The sequence below is a fragment of the Pestalotiopsis fici genome (genome assembly GCF_000516985.1).
Source record: "Pestalotiopsis fici W106-1 unplaced genomic scaffold PFICI_Scf_1, whole genome shotgun sequence".
Lineage (NCBI taxonomy): Eukaryota > Fungi > Ascomycota > Sordariomycetes > Amphisphaeriales > Sporocadaceae > Pestalotiopsis > Pestalotiopsis fici.
In genome coordinates, this window is record NW_006917091.1 from 2706982 (window position 1) to 2728071 (window position 21090).

Consider the following 21090-nt stretch of genomic DNA (forward strand, 5'->3'; position numbering starts at 1 on the left):
CGGCGAATTCTCTTTCTCATCACCAAGTCGACGATACAGACGAGAAAATCTGCGAAGCAACTGTCCGATTACCGTCGGGTGTCGCCATTGCCCTTGTTTCGACAATCGTTCTGGCGTCTCCTCCCCAGAGTCATGTGCTTTACAATAACGGCGAATAGGAAAAGCTTCCTACCTCTTGCGCTCATGACACTTGCTGATCATCTCAGATGGCTGCTTTTTTTCCGCGACTCTGGTGGGCCAAGAACTCAAGGGGTGTCATTTCGCTAAGCTGGCTGTTTTTATATTATTTGACTTTAACAATTGAGCAGTTCTACCTCAGCGCAGGTAAAGGCTTTACTTTTCATCATTATGGACACCTCGATTTAAAGATGATTTAGTAGTCAAGGATATATGGAGCAAAAAGAGTAAGAAAATTCTTCTAGGTATATAATAAGAAAGAAAGAGGGGTTTCCCTATAAAAATTATCGGCGTTCTATACTTATTGAACCTGAGCAAAGCAGCATTATAAGGTATAACACTACTCGGTCTCAAAAGAGATGTTGGGTTTTCAGAAGGAAAGAAAAGACACATACACATATACACACACAACTTCAAGCGATGTTATTTAGCTATATTTCCGGAATCTGAAAAAGTTATACTGGGGGAAGGCGATCTACGGAAATTCTATTTACTTCTGCTCATCATGCATCGTGCTAGAAGGTTTATCATGCCAATCTTGTCAAACCATGTTGAGCAATATTTTATTGGCTTCAGCAATGTAACTTCAAGTACTATTGAGGCGTGCTTGATATAAATGGGCGATAACTTCTTCATGCAAAAGACCTGTCAATAGCGGGCGGCCGGCCCGTAGAACGGCCCCGCTGCAGATAAAACGCTCTAACCCAGTAACTTGGGGAGATGATGGATAAGAGCCAGCAATGAGGGCAGGCATCAATTCAAGCTTCCCGTATTCTTGAAATTGCCGTTCATCCGCGGATGTAGAAGAGATCAAGTTTACATGTATGGTGTATTCCGAGTCCCAAGAGACGAAAAATATGAAAAGAATGCTCGGCAACTGTAGCCTACCAAGACATGCGGCTTGCCCAAATACGCGCCTTGTGCAACGCCTTGATCCCAGTAAAGCAAAATGTCATACAGATAGCAGTGACCACTCGTCAATAATCTTGCAGTTCAAGTTTATGCACTCAGTCTGAAATATAGTGGTTAGAGTCTCGTAACACTCTATCTGTGGTGCCAGCACACATGGGAAATATAGTACCTCTACAACGTGCATTCCACTAGGTTAGGCATGGATGGTGCTAGACCTCGAGCTCAACTCTGGCTGCGTGGGAGCGGAACCGCCCCGCCAAACGAGGTCCCACCCTGCAACTTTCCGCTTATCGTGTGTAGCCCGATAAGAAAGTTTTCTATTCTCAAGTCCCCTCGCCTGCGCCATACTGTGCTGGATTCAGCCTCCCCATTGCGCCGAAATACAAAACAGTCAGTCAAGATGCTGAGACAAATGTAAGTTGCATTTCCCGACACAATCGCCCTCTCGCACATCACTCACAACAGTCTAGAAAACCACGCAACGCCCGCTCCAAGCGCGCGCTCGAGAAAAAGGCCCCCAAGGCCATCGAGAACCCAAAGACGTGCCTCTTCCTGCGCGGCACCTCGTGCTCGCAGATTGTGCAGGATGCCATCACCGACCTGTACCAGCTGCGCGTCCCCCTCGCCAAGAAGTTCACCAAGAAGAACGCCATCCACCCGTTCGAGGACCCTTCGTCGCTCGAGTTCTTCTCGGAAAAGAATGACGCCTCGCTCATGGTCTTTGGCAGCAGCTCCAAGAAGCGCCCGCACACCCTGACCATGGTCCGCCTGTTTGGCCACAAGACGCTCGACATGCTCGAGCTGCACCTCGACCCCGAGAGCCACCGCAAGATTGACCAGTTCAAGGGCCGCAAGTTCGCCGTCGGTCTGCGCCCCATGATTCACTTTGCCGGTACCGCCTTTGACAGCCCCGTCACCAACGAGTACACCCTGGCCAAGAGCTTCTTCCTCGACTTTTTCAAGGGCGAAGGGTCCGACAAGATTGACGTCGAGGGTCTGCAGTACATGGTGTCCATCTCGGCCGAGGAGCCCGTCGGCGAGAACGACAAGCCCGTCATCCACCTCAGAGTCTACCTCATCTCGACCAAGCGCAGCGGCCAAAAGATGCCCCGAGTCGAGGTCGAGGAGATGGGCCCCCGTATGGATTTCAGAGTGGGCAGAGTGCAGGAAGCCGAGGAGGCCATGTGGAAGGAGGCCATGAAGAAGGCCAAGACCAACGAGGAGAGGACCAAGAAGAACGTGTCGACCGACTCCATGGGTGACAAGCTCGGCAGAATACACTTGGGCAGACAAGATCTCGGCGAGCTGCAGACAAGAAAGATGAAGGGTCTCAAGAGATCCAGGGATATGGAAGACGAGCAAGCTGGTGGAGACGATGATGATGAGGCGCCCAAGAGCAAGAAATAATTCTTCTTGGCGGATCTGTTGTCAAGGCTTTTTATGTATCGCATCGGAGTTTGGCGTTGCTCTCAAAAGAAAAGAAAAGGTTTATTGGCCATGTGCTCTGAGCGCATCAAGATCATCGGTAGTTAATCAAGACTTTTAGAGGTCATTGGTATTTCATCGCATTGTTTCTCCAAGCCGCGTCCAAAGGCGTGCCCTCTGGTAGGGTCGTTTTCTGTGTGTTCGTCTTTCATTGACGGGATTGAAAATGTCAGAGGTGTCCCGAACCATTAGACGAAGTGCATGCATAATCATGTAGATAACTTGATGATTGTGAATTCTCTCCTTCTTTTGCTCCTTTTCCTCAGCTTTACGTCAAGGTCAGTAGAGATAGTTTCTTCACATTGAGCTCAAGACCATCTTCACGCTGCCAATCTGCCCTCCACTTCTCTCTTGTGCTCTGGTAAGTGATAATCCCTTTGAGTGGGCTAATATTGCAGTGAAAACTGGTAAGGCTACGTTTTCTGCCGTGGTCGGGAACCTTGCCCGTGCATTGAGCATTTCAGTTTATCCAGTAGTTCCCTTCGTTCGCCCGTAGACATGAGTTTCCAGCCTTCTCTAAATCATCTTCGCTAACGTTGGGATATATGTATCAAACCTGCTTTTGACGCATGATCACTAGAAAAGCAATAATAAAACTTGGCTTCACGGGGAAAACACAATGTGATTGATCTCAGTGAAGATTCAATTTGGCCTTTAGCTTTGGGCATGTTGAACACCGAGCGGCACAGGTGAAGTACTGCAATGAATATATCAGTTAATTTGGCACTGCTTCTTCAGAGGAAAATCGACTATATGTCAATTTTGGAAATCGCCAAGTTTCCCGTCTTCATGCCTAATCCAGTGATCTTCAACGAGGCTCGGTTACCAAGCAAGCATTCGTGCCAGGAGCCCTTCCTTAAATCGACCGGAAAGTCCTTCTCAGCCTCTCCCGGCCAGAATCCAAATCCGTCGGCAATGTCAAATTCAAATATCCAGATGCCGTCTTAGCCCCGTCCCGGTGATTCCAGATCGTGTCATTGTAATTGCATTTCCTTGGGCATGACCACTAGTGATCACGCCTCTCATTATTACGATCTCACTTTTGCGTCCACTTGTGGCTACCGAAACAGGAAATTGGTTCGCTCGAACGAATGATCAACGGCATTGTGTTGATCAGATTGCGAAATACCATTTGTTGCTTTTGGTGAGTTTTCCGACTTTCTCCCCAGTATGCGTGATGTTTTGTATGTATGTTGCAACGCATCTCACCAGCGCCTTTGGTGAAATGTTGAGAAGAGCCATTTCCGGGCTATGGGCGTAGTGTTTGTCTTCTATTGTCTTTGGGGACGGCAAGTCAACACTCGAAAGTAAGACTTGCCGTCTACCACATCTTGCTCGGGCTATGGTCGACGCATTCCGGCAGGCGGCGGCCCCGGCTGGACAACCTCCTCGGAGACTGAACTGTAGCTCTCGGTCGACGTCTCGTAAGTCGAACTGACGCTAGCACCTCTGGCGCGGCGCAGAATCTGATTGAGACCCCATGTTATGAGCACAAGGAGGAGAATGTGAAAGCCTATAATCAAGGCGATGGCGTCGTTTGGTTTGACCATCTGCTGCTAGGAGTGGATTCCCTACACGTGTGCCGCAAAAAGGGGTGTCAGCGTGATTAATAGGCGAGGTGATTATGATGGCAGGTATATAAAGTGAGACATACTAAACCTTGTACTTCTATACACTTTCGCAACCATGAGCTTGGCATGAGGCTACGAGCAAAAAGTGTGTGAATCAGGTTATTTTTTCGGAGGTTAAGATGCGGGCATGACGTTCTCGTATCGCAATTATGTTTAGATCTTCAAGACCAGAAAAAAACATCATGAACGACAATACGCACCGTACAGCTCGAAAAGAAACTGTGAGACCTCAAAAGGTTGGAGTAAACAAATAACTGTTTTCAGCAGCGTCGTCTCCAAGTTCGTGCATGAGACGCAGGGGTTGAGCATAAGCAAGCGGTTACCCGATTGGCGGCGGTACAGGTCAACCGTTACCGGTCACACGAACCCCCAATAGGAGGACCACTGTGGAGCTTCATGGTCAATAATTTGGTCGGTATCCGTCGTGGTATCATTTAAAAAAGGTTATCATCAACGTGGCATGCATGCTCCAAGGGTCTTGGGCCAGTCATGGATTTCAATGAACATGACCCAGGTAGTCGCTTTTGTTGGAGACTTGGTTGCTATTACATTCAAACTATTTTCAAGTGTATTCATAGTACAAATGAGATCGTCCTTCCAACCTATTATCACGGGAGTTTGTTTGTATCGCGCCATGTTCCTGAGGGCTTCTCTTTTGCCTTCAAGTAGGCTCTTGTGCCGTCATTTCTCCGATTAACAGGAAACTACTCTGTATAGAAAGGGAGTTAAACCACATGTGCCAAGTGGTCATTTGGTGTGTCAATTTCTGAAAGACCGAAACTCGGGTCGCACACACGGGATTTGATTTCGAAATGACTTGGCGAGAATGTCTGCAGAGTCAGAGCAAAAGGGAAATTTTCAACAATTTTCACCTTGACTGACGTGGCCGCATTTTCGATAGCTATATGAACTTATCCCTCATCATCAATCAAGGAGTTCCCGTGATATATTACGTAGATCTGAGAAGAGGTTGAAAAAGGCTGTCAGCACACGTCCGGTACTGACTTCCATAATCAGCGTATAATGACCTCAAAGAGTTATCACTGCGAAGCATCTTACCCACAGCGACCTGGTATATAGGCAGGATATGTTGCATGAGCGGATCATCTACAGCGTATTCATGTGAGCAAAATAGGTCGGTAGAGCTTGGGTGTGGCGAACCAAGAATGGCATACTGCCAGACACCGAGCGCCAATTTCCGAAAACGTTCAAGTGATGATATGACATATCTTCAAACATAACAGATGAAACCACAAACTTAGGAGACATGCAATCGCCAGACCATTATTACACTATCATGTATACCATGGAGACGGAGGACAACCAACACCGCTTAGCTGAGACCATGCACAACCGTGTTACACTGCGAAATAATATCATCACGTGCTAGTTTTGATCCAGTTTATAGAGAATGGTGTCCAAAATGTTTTGATAAGTCGAGATGTTTTTTTTGCAATGGGCAATGTCCAGAGCATATTCGTAAGTAATTCGTATGTCGTCTACCGTGAATCCAACAAAAATCCTAAATCTGATAGTACAACACCCGCCGAAAACTCCGCGTCAACATTCGGCATCAACTATTGTCCCTTTTATAGTGTGGTGACTGTAAGATGCCTTGTTCCAATTTGTTTCACCTCATTCATGTATTCGTCCTCTCATAACTAGTCGTCCACTCTACTATAGCGCAACAACCACGGTCTCGCTAAAGGAATCGTAGACGCCGTCGCCCCAGATGCCGACCACGGCCATCATGAAGCCAATGCCGGCCAGGGCGGTCTGGACCAGGTGGTTCTTGACAAAGAGCTCGACCTCGCTGCGGACCTCCTCGCCGTTGATCTCCTCCTCAAAGATGTCCTCGCTGCTGCCCTCGTCGCTCTGCGTCTCACTGCCCAGAACCTCGTAGCTCTGCTCCATGCGCTTGGCGGCAGCCTTCTCCCGGCGAGCCTTGGCCAGGGCAGCCCTCTTCTGCGAAAAGTCGCCGGGGGCGCCAAACAGTGACGGGGCAAAGTAGTCGGTCAGGCGGGTGCTGAAGACGAAAACGGACGTGTAGATCAGATACGGGTGTCTGAAGCCGCGCGGCGACAGAGCAAATGCGAGCAGAAAGGCGGAGCCGGCTACACCAGTCAGCGTGTTGAGATGAGTCGCGGCGGTGCTGGTTATAGAGCGGAACGCCTTGGAGGCGCTAGAAGCCGAGGGGAGATCGAGTAGCTGAGGAATCGTGGAGGTTGAGAGGGTATATGTTGTGCCCTAGAAACGAGTTAGCTGCCTTCAGGCAATGTTGACGAAGCGCCCGCTGTTCCCCCAGATTTTGCGCATCCATGTCCCTCGCAACGCAAAGCATATTGTAGAACATCTGAGGATTGATGTCGTCGCAGTCCAACGAGCCCAGGGCGGGGCGCGGGTAAAGGCAGGTGAGGTGGGGTGTGACGTTTGGGATGAACAACGTCAGTGCTTCCAAAGACTTACGGTGAGGAGACCGAGGGAGACGGTCCCGACGAATTTGAGGATAGACACCTTCTTCGACGCCATGATGCAGGGTTGACCTAGGCCAAGGTTGAATCTGCGATGGAGTTCGAGGTGGTGAGCAACTTTGATGCGGATCGAGGTGGAAGTTGAGGAAGGTCGTCGGATTCGCAAGAGGTTAGGTCATGTACAGATTACAGTGAGTGACCAGGTCCAGGTGGTAATACAGTGGGCTGATTGATGGGGCCTGACAGCGTCACTTGTGGAATCTAGGAGCTGTGTTCTAGCATGTCCGAGTGAACTAGGTTCAGCCTAGGCGCGGCGGTTACTGCTATGAGAATCTGGGGAAGAGCCAATCAAGGCACTGCCATTTGCACGCCGTGGACGAATCCCATTGCAGCTACGGGAATTGGAGGTCGTTTCATGGCTTGCTTGTGAAGAAGCACTCTGTAGGAGAAAGCCAAGCAAGCGAGCAAGCAAGCAAGCATTGTTGGGCAGGACACAGTCTCAATCTACAGTACGCCGATAGGTGATAACTGTCCACTATGGTACCCGGAGTAAAGCCCCGGACAGCGCCCACGAGGCCCTGCCGTTTGACTACTGTCTACCTAATGTAGTTCTCCACCACCAGCCGAGGTATCGGGACGCCCGCAAGTACTCAAGTAATGGCGGAGGTTCAGTCAATAGGTCAACGATTACCCCAGATTGCTGGCGAATGGTCATAGCCACGGGAAAAACAGAAGTCGATGGTTTCATATGTGAATTTAATCTCTCGACTATTCGATTTTCGGCTCGCATCTTCTCCCTCGCTACCATTCCATTGTTCAACACCTACCTACCTACCTAAACGGGCCAACCTCATCAACCATTTTACCGTCACCGCTGCGGTCAGCCGGTATCTTCTTTTCCATTATCAAATTAATCTAATTCTTACTACTTGACTTTTATTTTCTATTATTCCCGAAAAGAAAAATGCCTGTTGAAAGATCCGAGTATCTCAGTTCCGTCTGGAAGGATGGCATCTTCAGTGAGTTATAAACAACATTCTCATGCTTGTCTCATGATAGCTGATTGGCCCCCCTTAGATGGCCGTGTCGCATTCGTCACGGGAGGTGCTGGCACAATCTGTAGCGCGCAGACACGCGCCCTGGTCCATCTCGGTGCGGATGCTTGCATCATCGGACGCAACGTCGAAAAGACAGATGCAGTAGCCAAGGACCTTGCCACGGCACGAAAGGGCGCCCGGGTCATTGGCATCGGCGGATGCGATGTGCGGGATCCCGAGAGCCTCAACAAGGCCGCCGAGCGCTGCGTCAAGGAGCTCGGCGCCATTGACTTTGTTATTGCCGGTGCCGCTGGCAACTTTGTGGCCCCCATCTCGGGCTTGAGCTCCAAGGGCTTCAAGTCGGTCATGGACATTGACGTCCTGGGCACCTTCAACACAATCAAGGCCACCGTACCCTACCTCATCGAGTCGGCCAAGCGAAACCCTAACCCGAGCAAGGATGGCTTGACAGGCGGCAGGATCATCTTTGTCTCGGCCAGCTTCCACTACACCGGCATGCCCCTCCAGGCTCACGTGGCCGCCGCCAAGTCATCAGTAGACTCTCTCATGGCCTCTGTCAGTCTCGAGTATGGTCCGTACGGCATCACCTCCAACGTGATCTCTCCGGGCGCCATTGCCGACACTGAGGGCATGCGCCGACTTTCCGGAGGCAACAAGGGTGATCAGTGGCAGATTGCCGCCAGCGTCCCGCTCGCTCGCTGGGGCACGATTCGCGACATTGCCGACGCCACCGTCTACCTGTTCTCCGATACGGGCAACTACGTCAACGGCGAGGTCCTTGTGGTGGATGGTGCAGCCTGGAGACTGAAGACCGCCTCTGGACCTGGCACAGATTCCTCTACCCAATACCCCCAATTCCTCCTTAACGGTGAGCTTGCAAAGTACGCAAAGGATGCACGGGATGGCCGCTCCAAGCTATAATGATGATAATGGAGGATAATGATAAGAATTGTACATTTGAACGTCACAGAGTCTGTGACTATAGATAACTTAGGTTCTTTTCTTTTGCGACAAATTTGAATGTATTTCGTCCTTCCAAGTCGCCGCTGAGACCATTAAAAAGTAAACATATATCCATGTCTGATAGTATCGCATATTTGTGTAATGCCCCAGATGACTCGGAAAGGTGACATTATCGTCTCCAACATATACATTTAATATCGCTTTGTACAACGTTACAGCAGCTCACATTACGCCTCTGGCACGAGCACTGTGCTCCCATCAACCTCGCCTTTGCCTCCCTCTCTCTCCGCATAGTGCTTGTCCAAGTCCTTGACGACCTGCGTTCCGCGCCAGTTGGTCATAAAGTTCTCCCCCTTGGCCCTCAAACCATAGCTGTACCAGTGCGGCAAAGTCCTGAGCGCCTTCATGGTGGCGCCGAGAGACGGCTTGACAATGTGACCGCTCTTGCCCGTGAGGATTTGCCTGACAATGGCCTCGGCCACGCTCTCGGGCTCGAGCGCGGGCATGGTAAAGGGGCTGTCCTCGCGGAACCCGGTGAACAGGGGCGTCTTGGTATAGCCCTGGTTGACCAGGACGGTGCGGACCTTGGGGGCATTGTAGCGCGTCTTGAGCTCGGCCGACAGCCCCTCGTGGAAGGCCAGGGCCGCGGCCTTGGACGCGCCGTAGTCGACCATGTTGGGCACCGTGATCCAGGCGGCCAGCGACGTGACGGTCACAATCATGCCGTGGTCACGGCGGATCATGGCCGGCAGAAACTCCCGCACCGTGTAGAAGCCCGCAAAGACGTTGACGTCAAAGGTGAATTTGAGATCCCGCTCCGTCGTGTCGAGAATCGTCTTGCCGCGTGCCACTCCGGCATTGTTCACCAAGATTGTCGGGTCGCCCACTTCAGCCCGGACCTTGGCCGCGACCGACTTGATCTCGGCCGGGCTGGTCAAGTCGCATTTGTAGTAATGAACATTGGGGCCTGGGGAAAATATGTGAGTGGCTCTCGCTTTGGAAAACATGATGCATGAAAACACAGATGTTGAATGTCACACGTACCAGCATCAAAGTTCATCTCTTGAATGTCCAAAACCACAACCTTGACACCGCGCTCTGCTAACAACTTGACGACATTCCCACCGATACCTCCCGCGCCTCCCGTGACCACGGCAATCTCCCTCGGCCAGTCGTAGGTATCCCGCGTCCAGTTATTGATGACGCCGTCCGAGTAGTATGCGCTCAGCCATTTGGCCAGGCCAAAATAGAACAAGGTTTTGAATCTGGAGAAGGCCTGAGGGTGAAGAAGGGACACATCTTCGCCCTTTTTCGTAAATCTTGCAAGCAGCAGGACGGGCAGCAGAAGCACAGGGTTCAAGACCGTCTTATTGACCAAGCTCAGCACCGGATCGGCAGTGAACCCTTCGCGGGGCAGCCAACCATTATGGAACGGCATACTGGACAAACCAATGATTGATCAAATATTGGAATCTTTGTGCTTTGGCTTTCGGAAGTTATAAAAGTTTCTCAAGCTCGGATGATATCAGCGGTTGATGAAGGGAGTTCTGGTCAAAAACCTGATTCTCTTGGGCAAGAGTCGGGGCGAAAAGGGACCCCTTTGCACATTAAGTCCTCTCGCATCAGTGACATGATGGCACATTCACAGGTTCTGCCGAGGCAAATACCCCCTTTCTGAACTGGCCAATACAATGGTTTCTGCAACGACAGTGATGAGCAAAAGTAACCACATTAAGATGCGGGGAAGCTGGGGTAATATCATGATGTCTGTGCTGGGTAGGCTGGGGCTTGCATAAACATTGGGGTTTCTTGGCTGCGACCTCGTTCCTGCTTTGGGATTGTGCTTAACACACCCCAGCTCCAATTTACGCGGGCTTGTGAGCTACTGATGGGGTATAGGTCGAACTTGTTAGAGAATTGTGTTGACATCTTCAAGGTTTGTGCCAGGTGAGGATTGTTTGGGACCTGACAGAGTTTCACTGTCTCAAAATGCATCGAGAGGCATGACTATACTCAGTTATTTAACAGCTTTACATATGAATATAAATAGGCATATCAAAGTCTAATTCTTTTGACTTGGGCAATGCCCCCAATCAACTTGTAACATATCACACTCTCAAACATCGCATTCGCAGACTTGACATGAATGGAAACAATTCTGCTTCTGATATAATTATGATGATTAAGTATTACTGCCATGCCCAAGACTCGCTGAAATAAGTCACCCGAACAAGGGAAAGTTGTAGATGATTAAGTTTCCCTTTCCAACCCATGGCATCAACAACAATGATTTTGCAGTTCCGTCTATACACAGTTGGTGCAACGGACGCAAGAGATGGACTCGGCGTCCTGGCCGACGAAACCGCCCGTTTGGCTTTCAGGGTTTGCGAGAGTAAAGAGAGTTGCACCGCTGGCATCAGAGCCGTCGGCGATGATCATGCCATGGCCACTGCAGTCAGGGTACTCGGAGCTTGATTCGTCTGGGTCAGCGGGAACCAAATTCCACATGTGTTGATGCGTTTTCGGAAAAAAAAGACAAACCTGTAAAGTCGGCACAAGAGGCCCGAGCTGGGTCTGAACGATCCAAGGTTGAGGGCGTACGGCTCTGGAAGCTTTTTGCAATTGGCGATCCAGTCCGACGTGTCGCCTACGAAGAGGGTCTCGGATTGACCAGCAAAGTTCTCCTCGGTAAAGAGCTCGACCTGGTTCCATTGTTAGTTGTCTAGAGGCTCGCCGATGCAGGTGTAGGAAATGCTCACATCGCCAAGGACTCTCTTCTCTGTAGGTGCGCCGATGGCTGTTGGCAGAAGAGCGAGGGCAAAGATGATCAAGGACTGCATTTTGGATGAGGATTAAGGTTCCAAGGGGGAAAAAGATGTTTCTCAAAGTAGAAGCAGGAATTAGAAAAAGTTGGCACTTTGGGGTAGTCGATGTGATGAAGGTTTGCGCGGCGATAATCTTATATGGGTAGCTTTGTCTGTTCACGACTCAAGAGATTGTTCAGTCAGAGGTGGCAGGACGGGCATTTATACATTTCTCGACTTCCGTTGTCAGATTCTCAGTATGGTGAATATGGAATGCATTTACGTATTCGAGATGTTCGTCGCTTCGCTGAGCACGAGTTGAGAGGCATCTGGACTCCGAGTATTCGAATACCCCGTGCCACCGCTGTATGCAGCCAGAGACCCTTATGCGACCATATCGGCGGACCCGCTGCTCGTTCTTGTACGAGCTGCACATCATCATGCATGCAGAAGATCCAGAACTTCCGGTATTTATGCCTATTCAAGCAAACATCTTCTCGTTATGGTAGTATTTCTCGTGTTGTGTACTCAAATATTGACTGTTTGGTCCGGAATTCGGGCAAAGGGCCAACGGTTGACAATCACGACAGGACAATCTGTTTATCCAACTCCCAAGAATTATTGCAATTGGGAGCGATATCTATGAGCGATTTGAGTATGCGTATACACAGCTCCGCTTCCAATAACGCCAGTGAACCACGACTCCAGCTTGCAAGTAGAGTATGGATTCAAATACATCATCCAATGATTCGCGGCTGTCTTCACTCATGTGGACAGAAAGACTGAGAATTATGCCAAGTGTTGCAGCTGAAGAATATTTTACGAAATTGCCCGCATATCGTGTAACCTGGCAAGATATGCAGTACCTTCGTTCTAGGCGACCACGAAGCGGTCAAGAGTCCTCCCCGACAAAGCTATACGACGTTGCTCTCTATATGGCAGGGCAACGCCAGGCTTTGTCACATTTTCCAAATTCTTCTTTGTGGTGTCTGCAGATACCCGGGAATGAATCCCCAGTCATGACGCATCGAATTCTCGGGAAATCATCTCGACTATTATTGCCAAAAGAAACGCCAAGAGAAACTGTTGGGAAGAAAATCAATTGCAGCATAATTAGCTCGAGAATGAAACTAAATAAAGAATACAGCTGAGAGAGACAGCAAAGCCAGAGAAACGGCCGCGCCGCTCCAGTGTATCGTCGCAGCTGCACCTAGCCCGCCCGTGGAACCCGAAGAGCCGGAGCCGGATCCCGACTGCTCGACTTGCGTCGCGTCGCCCGGGGCGAACAGAATGCCTACGCTATTGGCTGCCGTCGCGTTGATCTCGTCATAGCTGAGGAGCGGATTATCCAGTGCATCGCAAGACGGCCTATCGCTCGAGTCCTCGATGCTGTTGGTGACGTTGATGGGCACGTCAAAGATGGTATAGTGATCGTCGCCGTTGAGACGGAAGTTTTGGCGAATCGAGATCTAACACAGCTGTGAGCAAGCCGCTTTCGCCCGAGATGATGGAGAGAGAAAAATGATGCCAGTAACAATCGGAAGGACATGAGAACGTTGGTTGGTTGTGTACTTACATTGTAGACACCACGATCGCTATCCGAAGAGGTTGGCTGACCGTTGCCGACCAGACAGTCTGGCCATTGCCACTTGACATGTTTCACCGTGCTACCGGATTCGGAGAGCATGATATCACCAAGGCTAGCATTGTTTGCCGACGCTGTGCCATTTGTGATGGTAAAGTTTCGTCCTGTCTCGTAGCTGTATAGGAAGATCGTGATGTTGAAAATCTGACTGGGGCTGTCATCGCCGTATGGGGGCAAATTCAATTTTCCATCTGCAGAAACATCGAGCGCTACCTCAATGGTGTCTATATGGCAAACGTGAGAAAACGTGGTGGTCTAGACATTTCATTCAGACTCACCACCACCCATAGGTGTACCTGGCTGTGGAGAGTCGAGTATGGCGAAGCCAGGAGTAAAGATTTGACCATTGGAAATGGTAAAGTTGAGGGCGGCGGTCCGGGTAACAAGACCAGCGATACACGCGCCAATAAGTATTGTCGCCATTTCGAGAAGATACATCAGGAGAGGCAACAGCAAAGGATAAAACAATTGGATCTGGCCGGCCTCGTTGCAATGGTTTATCGCGTCCCACGTCTTACAGACACGGGCGTATTTCTGGTGTCTATAGAAATATCTTCCTGTTGGCGAATGTTATGATTACGGTTGAGAAACAGGCAAACGAAGGAGAGAAACAAGCTTAAAAAATGATCCTTGGCTCTCTCGCACAATCCATGAGATGGAATTAAAAAGTTGGGTAGTTATGGGACGAAAGATGTCAGTAATATTGCGTAGATCGTTTAGAGGATATTACCTGGAAGGTGGCCCAATATCCTGGTTTGCCATTCATGCGCTGTTCGTCGGGCTGCATGATGATCGCAGGGGCTCTAAAGGATGGAGATTCCCATTAGCGATGCCCCTCTGCAAAGGCCTACCTTGAGTACAAGTCCACAAGCCATTTTCCATGTCATGAACAACTTCACCATTCAACAGTCAGTTTGTTACTATGTAATGGTTTGAGCTTGAATTTTGACAAAACAGCTATGCTTCGGTCCACAATCCACGACCAACGCGCTCATCTCCCATTTCACTCCAGTGCGCAACTTTCAAAAGATGACAAGAATTTCAATATCATGGGTATCAATGTAATATAAATGACGATGAAGCCTCCTGATTGCACTTCGGGTTTCAAGTTTAGAGCTCCCGAGCACCAGGCCCAGACTGGCACTGGGAATAATCTTAGATGGAATAAAAATGGGGGGCATGCTTACGGCCACGCTAGGCTAGTCGGCACGCCTCTGCCTTTGCCAATTGTGGGCGCTCCAAAACGTTCCAATGTCCCAGTCGGAGTCTGCCGACGGGAAACGTTGGCACATACACCACCAACCGCCAACCACCACATTGTTGACCTCGGTCAGCCTTTCACGGTAAGCAGCTCGACAACGATTAAACCCGGTTCACACATCGTCCAGGTTCCCCAGAGAGTTGACTAAGCCCTTTGCAACGTTTGATTGGTCTGCATACTTCACGCGAGACCCTCTTCTTCGAGGAGCGGCAGCCAACAGTTATTCCGATCATTACTGTGGCACAGTACTCTCGGCGTGATAAGCAGAGCGATAAATACAGGACCTGAAAATACTTTACTTCAGCTCAAGATTCAATTCTAACTCTAGATCCCATTCCCAAATTCACAACGGCTTGAAATCACCATAGTACACATCATGACAATAACAAGGACTGCGTGGCGAGCCGTGAATCGGCAAGTCTACAGTCAACGTAGCAGCTTATTGACTACAGCGTCGAGAAGGCTCTGGTCTACTTCAGTCGGGGGAGCCTCCAAGTCTCTGGGCTCCTTGGGCAAATTTCTCAAAGTATCCGAGGCAGTGCAAGATGCTATCGCCACCAATAAGCCGGTTGTGGCTTTGGAATCGACAATCTACACCCACGGGGCATTGGGTGATGATCTTGATCTGGAAGGCATTGTCCGCCGCAACGGTGGAGTGCCAGCCGTGTGTGGAATTCTTGAGGGCGTGCCATCCGTTGGACTTTTGCCTGAAGAAGTGGCGCATATGGTTGCCAGCTCACCCAAGAAAGTCTCTCGGAGGGATATCGCATTCCTCACCGGCATGGTATGAGGTTCATGGTCATTCGCAATCGTGCTCTCTAACGCTTTTCACTAGGGTATGATGGGCCAGAGAATCAATGGAGGCATGACGATTGCCGGCACCATGATTTTGGCAAGGCTGGCCGGCATTCGCGTCTTTGGCACAGGCGGCCTTGGTGGCGTGCACCGAGACGGTCACAACACTCTCGACATCTCGGCCGACCTGACGGAGCTTGGCCGTACCAGAATGGCTGTTATCAGCAGTGGCTGCAAGGGCTTTCTCGATCTCCCACGAACGTTGGAGTACCTTGAAACGCAAGGCGTTCTGGTGTCGACCTTTGCGGATGGCCGTAATGGAAATGTTGATTTCCCTGCCTTTTGGGCTCGGGACAGCGGCACCAAGAGTCCATTTGTGGTGCAAACCGAAGAGCAAGCAGCGGCCATGATCTTGGCACAGGAGAGCCTTGGTATCGAGTCCGGACTCTTGTTCGCAAACCCTATACCAGAAGAGTTTTCCATTCCGCGAGACGAAATGAACAAGATCATTGACCAAGCTGTTCGCGAGTCAGAGAAACAAGGTGCCTCAGGCAACGAGAACACGCCTTTCATTCTCAAGAAGATTCGGGAGCTCTCCAACGGTCGGAGCGTGCCGGCAAACAAAGCACTAGTCCAAGCGAACGTGGAGCGCGCTGCCAAAGTCGCCGCTGCTGTCTCGCAAATTATTTCGGGCGATATTGCGGCGCCTGTGCAAGCGTGAGGGCTAGATTCAAATGTAGAGAAGAGAATAAAATCCTGACAAGACCATATTTAGGAAAAGCCAACCCCAATCCTATACGATCCCAAAGTTGGCAAATAAGCCTGTAATCAATGACGTCCAAGAAACAAAGCCCAAGGTATGAATAGTCGACAATCGTCGTCCGTGTAGTGTGAGAGAAAATAGTCGTGCAACACGTCCCATTTACCGTCAGACCTCTGACTTTCCAAACAGGTAGAAGGAGCAGATATCATGGTGGCTGGCTCCGTTGCAATTGATTTAAACTGTGACTATGCCGGGCCTGGCAGCGCCAATGACCCAGCACCCCATCTGAAGACTTCCAATCCTTCCCGTATCAGTCAGTCTATAGGGGGCGTTGGTCGCAACGTGGCACTAGCCGCACACCGTGTCAGTGGCGATATGAAGGTCAGACTATGCAGCATGGTGGGAAATGACATGTAAGTCGAATCATGTTTTTGTGTATAGACTGAAACGCTAAGACTAGCAGTGCCGGCTCGACCGTATTAGCATCACTCACTTCAGCGGGCATGGACACTCAGTCCATCAGACAGCTCAGCGGGCCATCAAGCAGGACTGCACAATATGTTGCGGTCAATGATGCCAACAAGAGCCTCGTCCTTGCCATGGCCGATATGGACCTATTTACTACACATTCTTTCCCGGCAGAGTGGAGTGCTGAAGTGGCCGCTGCCAAACCAAAGTGGCTCGTTGTAGATGGCAATTGGTCAGAGCCCAGCATTCGTTCGTGGATAAATGCTGGCAAGAAGAGTGGCGCCAAGGTGGCTTTCGAGCCTGTATCGAATGCAAAGTCGGCTCGGTTATTCTGTTCGGCAAAGAACATGGAACAGTTGGGTGTTTATCCCAGACATCATGTCGACCTGGCCACCCCAAATCAGTACGAGTTGGCAGCCATGCACGCTGCGGCACAACAAAACGGATATCTCGAGAACCAGAAATGGTGGGAGGTTATCGATGCTTTTGGCATGAAGGGTGCGAGAGAACGATTTGTCAGCATCACTTCCGCTGCCATGACGGATGCTGGAATTCCGCAGCAAGCCATTCAACTACTCCCATACGTTCCTACAATCATCACAAAGCTTGGCGACCAAGGAGCTCTCTTGACTTCAATTCTGCGAAAAGAAGATCCGCGCCTGATTGATGTTGCTTATGAGCCATTCATTCTATGCAGATCGTTCCACGATCACCCAGATATTGGAGGTGTCTATATGAGGTTATTCCCAGTGGCGCAGACCGTTGATGATGTTGTCTCAGTCAATGGCGTAGGAGATACATTCTTGGGCGTTCTGATTTCCGGGCTTGCTCAGGGAGGGGAAATCGAAAATCTCATGCATGTTTCCCAAAAGGCGGCAGTCATGACCTTGAGAAGTTCTGAATCGGTCAGTGAGGAGTTGGGATCATTGACAGGCGAGTTGGCAGCATCTCGGGCGATGTGAGCGAACATTGAAGCACATAATTCATACTTATAATGTTCAAAATTGGAAAGTCACAACTTCATCGATTAATCTTGAAAGTGCCGATTAGTATGAGAACGTTGTGCCACCAAAAATTAAAATTCAAAAAAGGTGTTGTAGGAGTATAAGTCCCATCAAATGGATAGGTGCATATTATAGTCTTTTCATAGAGAATATGCACTTGAACCATGTTAAAGAGGGGCTCTTTATCGCGGAACCCAACCCACAGCGATAACATATCATCCCTGCTAGTCGCATGCAAGGCTATGGACCCCAGTAAAAAAGTTTCCAAGCAGAACAATTGACTTGAGGACGAGGATTATTCTGCCTTTTCATAATCACTGATCACCAATTGCAATCATGCCGCCCAAGCAAAGGCAAGAAGTCGTCGACGAGGACGTCTACACGTCTTCTTCTTCCGAGCACGATGAGTCGGGTAGCGAAAGCGAAGAAGAGCAGCAGCAACCTCAGAACCGCCAGCCCAAACCAGTACTCGAGAAAGACTCGGATGAGGAAGAGCTCGAGCGGTTAGTTCTGGGCGACAGTTCGAATTTTAGAGAAAATCTCTTCAAGAACGACTATGAGGGCGAGGTCGGCTCAGATTTCGAGGATATTGGTGCAGAGGACGACCAGGACGGCGACGACAACATTGAAGACATCGACGATGCGCAACTCTTCTTCCTCGATGCGCCTCCCGCCAGCAGCAAGGGCCTCGCGGTAGCAACCCCGACCAATGCTGTTGCGGCCAAAAAGGAGGACAAGAATGCGCCGGCGTGGGAGGACAGCGACGACGAGCGGTTGACCGTCTCCCTCGCCAGCGCCACGCAGCTGCGAAAGCTGCGCATTACCGAAGACGACGACGTGGTGAACGGTACCGAGTACACCAGAAGACTGCGACAGCAATACCTGCGGCTGAATCCGGTGCCTGCTTGGGCCAAGGAGGCAGAGGGCCGCCCAGCCAAGCGCCGCCGGCGCTCTTCTGCTGCTTCGGACGATTCCCAAGCCTCGGATGTCAGTGACAGCAGCGACGAAGCATCAGCCCTACCGCTCGACCAATTCCTGCGCGACGCAACCTCGCTACGGGAGAGCGGCGCAAGGTCAAAGAAGCTTCGCCCCGAGGTCATTGACATACAACGATCGAGAGACATGGCCGACAGCCACAAGGAAGAAGTCACAGCGCTCTGCTTCCACCCAGAATACCCAGTTCTCTTGTCCTCGAGTACATCAACACTCTTGTACCTTCACCATATCGCGCCGACTGCCCACCCTACACCGAACCCGCTCTTGACTTCTGTGCAAATCAAGCAGGTTCCGGTGAGGCATGCCGAATTCCTTTACCCAGGTGGAGACAAGATATTCTTTGCTGGACGGCGGCGATTCATTCACTCGTGGGATCTGCCTACGGGTTTGATCCAAAAGACGCAGAAGCTTCAGGGCCACAACCTTGAGCAGAGGACATGGGAACGTTTCAAGCTGAGTCCGTGTGGGCGGTGGTTGGGAATGATTGCCTCTACTCGGAAGGGAGGTGGTGAGATTAACATTGTCAATGTCAACACCATGCAATGGATTGCCGCGGCTCGTCTAGACAGCAGAGGAGGTATTGCTGACTTTCAATGGTGGAGCAACGGCAACGGCTTGACGGTGCTAGGAAAGGGAGGTCAGGTCGGCGAATGGAGCATGGCAACCCGCCGTTTCCTGGCAATATGGAACGATGAGGGCTCGATAGGCGGCACTGTCATTGCGCTGGGTGGCCACAATGGACCCAAGGTCCTGGGTGGACACAAGTGGGTGGCCGTTGGCTCAAATAGTGGCGTCATGAACATTTACAACCGAGAGGACCTCATCACGTCTTCAGAGGCCAATGACGAGCTGGAGCTCAAGGAGCGCCCCGAACCCGCCCGGCGCTTTGAGCAGCTGACAGTTCCCGTCACTTTCCTGACCTTTAGTCCCGACGGTCAAATCCTCGCCTTTGGTAGCACGCACAAGAAGGACGCTCTGCGCCTGGCTCATCTGCCCAGCTGCACCGTGTATAGAAACTGGCCGACGGCGCAGACCCCTCTCGGACGCATCACGGCCATTGCGTTTGGAAGCAAGAGCGATACGCTCGCGGTTGGCAACGATACGGGAAAGATCAGATTATGGGAGATACGGAGTTAAAAAAGATACTACGTAGTAAGAGTCGTACTCCCAAAAATTACATTGCAAAAGCTCCAAGGCATCATTTCTTTCCCCCGGGTATATTGCAACGGTGCGTATCATAATCCGTTTGACGATAGGTAAAGCGACTCCTCATCGGATTCCGGCGTGTACGCTCCCTTCAATCTGTGCTCCTTCTCTACAATGGCGAGGGCATGGGCCAGCTGTTTCTGGTACTCGTGCTGCTGCTCTTGCTTGGACAGCCGCTTCTCTCCAATGCTCGGCTGGTGAATGTGAGCGAGCAGGCGGCGCAGGGGGCTGCCCTGGGGAATGTTCTTCTTGGGGTACGTCTTGCGGCTATCCAGAGTATAGCGGGCGAGCTCGTGCTGGGACGCGAAGCGGCGGGGCTTTTGATTGTTCTTGACAGCATGGAGGAAATCGTGGATATTGACCCAGACATTCTTCAAAGCCTGATGATTTGTTTATGCAATACGTTAGCCTGGTTCCTCTCGCACACACACGAGTTTGATATAGTCGGTTGTGTCAAGTCAGAGAGAAAAGAAGATGCCAGGAAGAAGAAGAATAGTATACTAAGCTCACCTTGCGACACTTTGTGATGCTGCTATAATCTTGACGCAAACCCAAATCTCCCATGAAGCGCAACCAGTCCTGGAGATCACCCTTCTTGAAGTATGCCTCCCACTCCTCAACAACCTTGGGTTTCTTTGGAGGGTTCTTGGGCTCCACGGTGATGGCCTTGGCCTTGGCTCCCTTCTTGTTGCGCGGCATTATCGACAAACAGGTATGGCTGGTCCAGGATAGAGGGAAAAACTGGGATGGGAGGATGCAAACAATTCTGGTCACCCTTCTGGCATTATATACATCTCTCTCTTGCAGGCACCTTGTGGACATTGGCAACGTTGGCTAGGCATCTCGAGGTGGGCCATCCACAGACCGAAAAATGCCTAAATGTGTCTTGTCTTGTTGGCCAGGTCAACCAAGACACCAAACACGATGTATGCAGGTGTCCTTGTTACATCGATGCCTGAACTCCCCTCTCCAGATGCTTCTATACCTTGACAGCAACTTCTGACCCATGTACCAGGCTATGCAACCACATGGAGCAATTGCCTTTCATCTTCAAACCTCCATATGCATGCTTTTATCTATTGTTTCTCAAGCGGCCAAGATATTTTTGATTGGTATGACTAAACCCGCCTAATTGTACGAATGGCCACTGTAGTGGCTTCAACCGCAAAGATGTGCAGGTTCCATAACCAGCACTAGTAGATTCTAAATCTTGTGGTTTTGAAAATGGGGGTAGTTGGTATAAGCTAAAAGACCGAGCGGCTCGAATGTACAACTTTGAACGCCTGGCACGAATTGGTTGTTGGTTGAGGCGAGCGGATGCTGTGCCATGCTGCATGTTAGCCGCAACCAACGCGAAGGCCGCCTATACCCAGACCATACCCATGCATATTTACAGAACCTTTACGACCCTCCAGCAGAGCGATCCACAGAATAATCTCGTGACTGCAAAT

At 50.4% G+C, this 21090-nt stretch overlaps 9 protein-coding genes across 9 annotated transcripts; 4 read left to right on the top strand and 5 right to left on the bottom strand.

Moving 5' to 3' along the window:
* Window positions 1-1489: 1489 nt before the first annotated feature.
* PFICI_00823 (uncharacterized protein) lies at window positions 1490-2496 on the top strand (the record flags this gene model as incomplete). Its single annotated transcript, XM_007829404.1, has 2 exons — window positions 1490-1503; window positions 1560-2496. 2 exons carry the CDS (start codon window positions 1490-1492, stop codon window positions 2494-2496), a joined length of 951 nt encoding a protein of 316 aa, XP_007827595.1.
* A 3386-nt stretch (window positions 2497-5882) lies between these two features.
* Window positions 5883-6734, bottom strand: PFICI_00824 (uncharacterized protein; the record flags this gene model as incomplete). The annotated part of the gene is made up of 2 exons (XM_007829405.1): window positions 5883-6452; window positions 6672-6734. 2 exons carry the CDS (start codon window positions 6732-6734, stop codon window positions 5883-5885), a joined length of 633 nt encoding a protein of 210 aa, XP_007827596.1.
* Window positions 6735-7640: 906 nt separating this feature from the next.
* Window positions 7641-8655, top strand: PFICI_00825 (uncharacterized protein; the record flags this gene model as incomplete). The annotated part of the gene is made up of 2 exons (XM_007829406.1): window positions 7641-7695; window positions 7754-8655. The coding sequence occupies 2 exons, from the start codon at window positions 7641-7643 to the stop codon at window positions 8653-8655; spliced, it is 957 nt and encodes a 318-aa protein (XP_007827597.1).
* Window positions 8656-8924: 269 nt separating this feature from the next.
* On the bottom strand, window positions 8925-10135 carry PFICI_00826 (uncharacterized protein; the record flags this gene model as incomplete). Its single annotated transcript, XM_007829407.1, has 2 exons — window positions 8925-9664; window positions 9742-10135. The coding sequence occupies 2 exons, from the start codon at window positions 10133-10135 to the stop codon at window positions 8925-8927; spliced, it is 1134 nt and encodes a 377-aa protein (XP_007827598.1).
* Window positions 10136-11001: 866 nt separating this feature from the next.
* On the bottom strand, window positions 11002-11537 carry PFICI_00827 (uncharacterized protein; the record flags this gene model as incomplete). The annotated part of the gene is made up of 3 exons (XM_007829408.1): window positions 11002-11167; window positions 11239-11399; window positions 11457-11537. The coding sequence occupies 3 exons, from the start codon at window positions 11535-11537 to the stop codon at window positions 11002-11004; spliced, it is 408 nt and encodes a 135-aa protein (XP_007827599.1).
* A 1094-nt stretch (window positions 11538-12631) lies between these two features.
* Window positions 12632-13569, bottom strand: PFICI_00828 (uncharacterized protein; the record flags this gene model as incomplete). Its single annotated transcript, XM_007829409.1, has 3 exons — window positions 12632-12970; window positions 13078-13370; window positions 13425-13569. 3 exons carry the CDS (start codon window positions 13567-13569, stop codon window positions 12632-12634), a joined length of 777 nt encoding a protein of 258 aa, XP_007827600.1.
* A 1214-nt stretch (window positions 13570-14783) lies between these two features.
* Window positions 14784-17395, top strand: PFICI_00829 (uncharacterized protein; the record flags this gene model as incomplete). The annotated part of the gene is made up of 5 exons (XM_007829410.1): window positions 14784-15191; window positions 15243-15919; window positions 15978-16059; window positions 16155-16378; window positions 16429-17395. 5 exons carry the CDS (start codon window positions 14784-14786, stop codon window positions 17393-17395), a joined length of 2358 nt encoding a protein of 785 aa, XP_007827601.1.
* A 378-nt stretch (window positions 17396-17773) lies between these two features.
* On the top strand, window positions 17774-19570 carry PFICI_00830 (uncharacterized protein; the record flags this gene model as incomplete). The annotated part of the gene is made up of 1 exon (XM_007829411.1): window positions 17774-19570. One exon carries the CDS (start codon window positions 17774-17776, stop codon window positions 19568-19570), a length of 1797 nt encoding a protein of 598 aa, XP_007827602.1.
* Window positions 19571-19668: 98 nt separating this feature from the next.
* Window positions 19669-20338, bottom strand: PFICI_00831 (uncharacterized protein; the record flags this gene model as incomplete). The annotated part of the gene is made up of 2 exons (XM_007829412.1): window positions 19669-20019; window positions 20150-20338. The coding sequence occupies 2 exons, from the start codon at window positions 20336-20338 to the stop codon at window positions 19669-19671; spliced, it is 540 nt and encodes a 179-aa protein (XP_007827603.1).
* Between the last annotated feature and the right edge of the window lie 752 nt (window positions 20339-21090).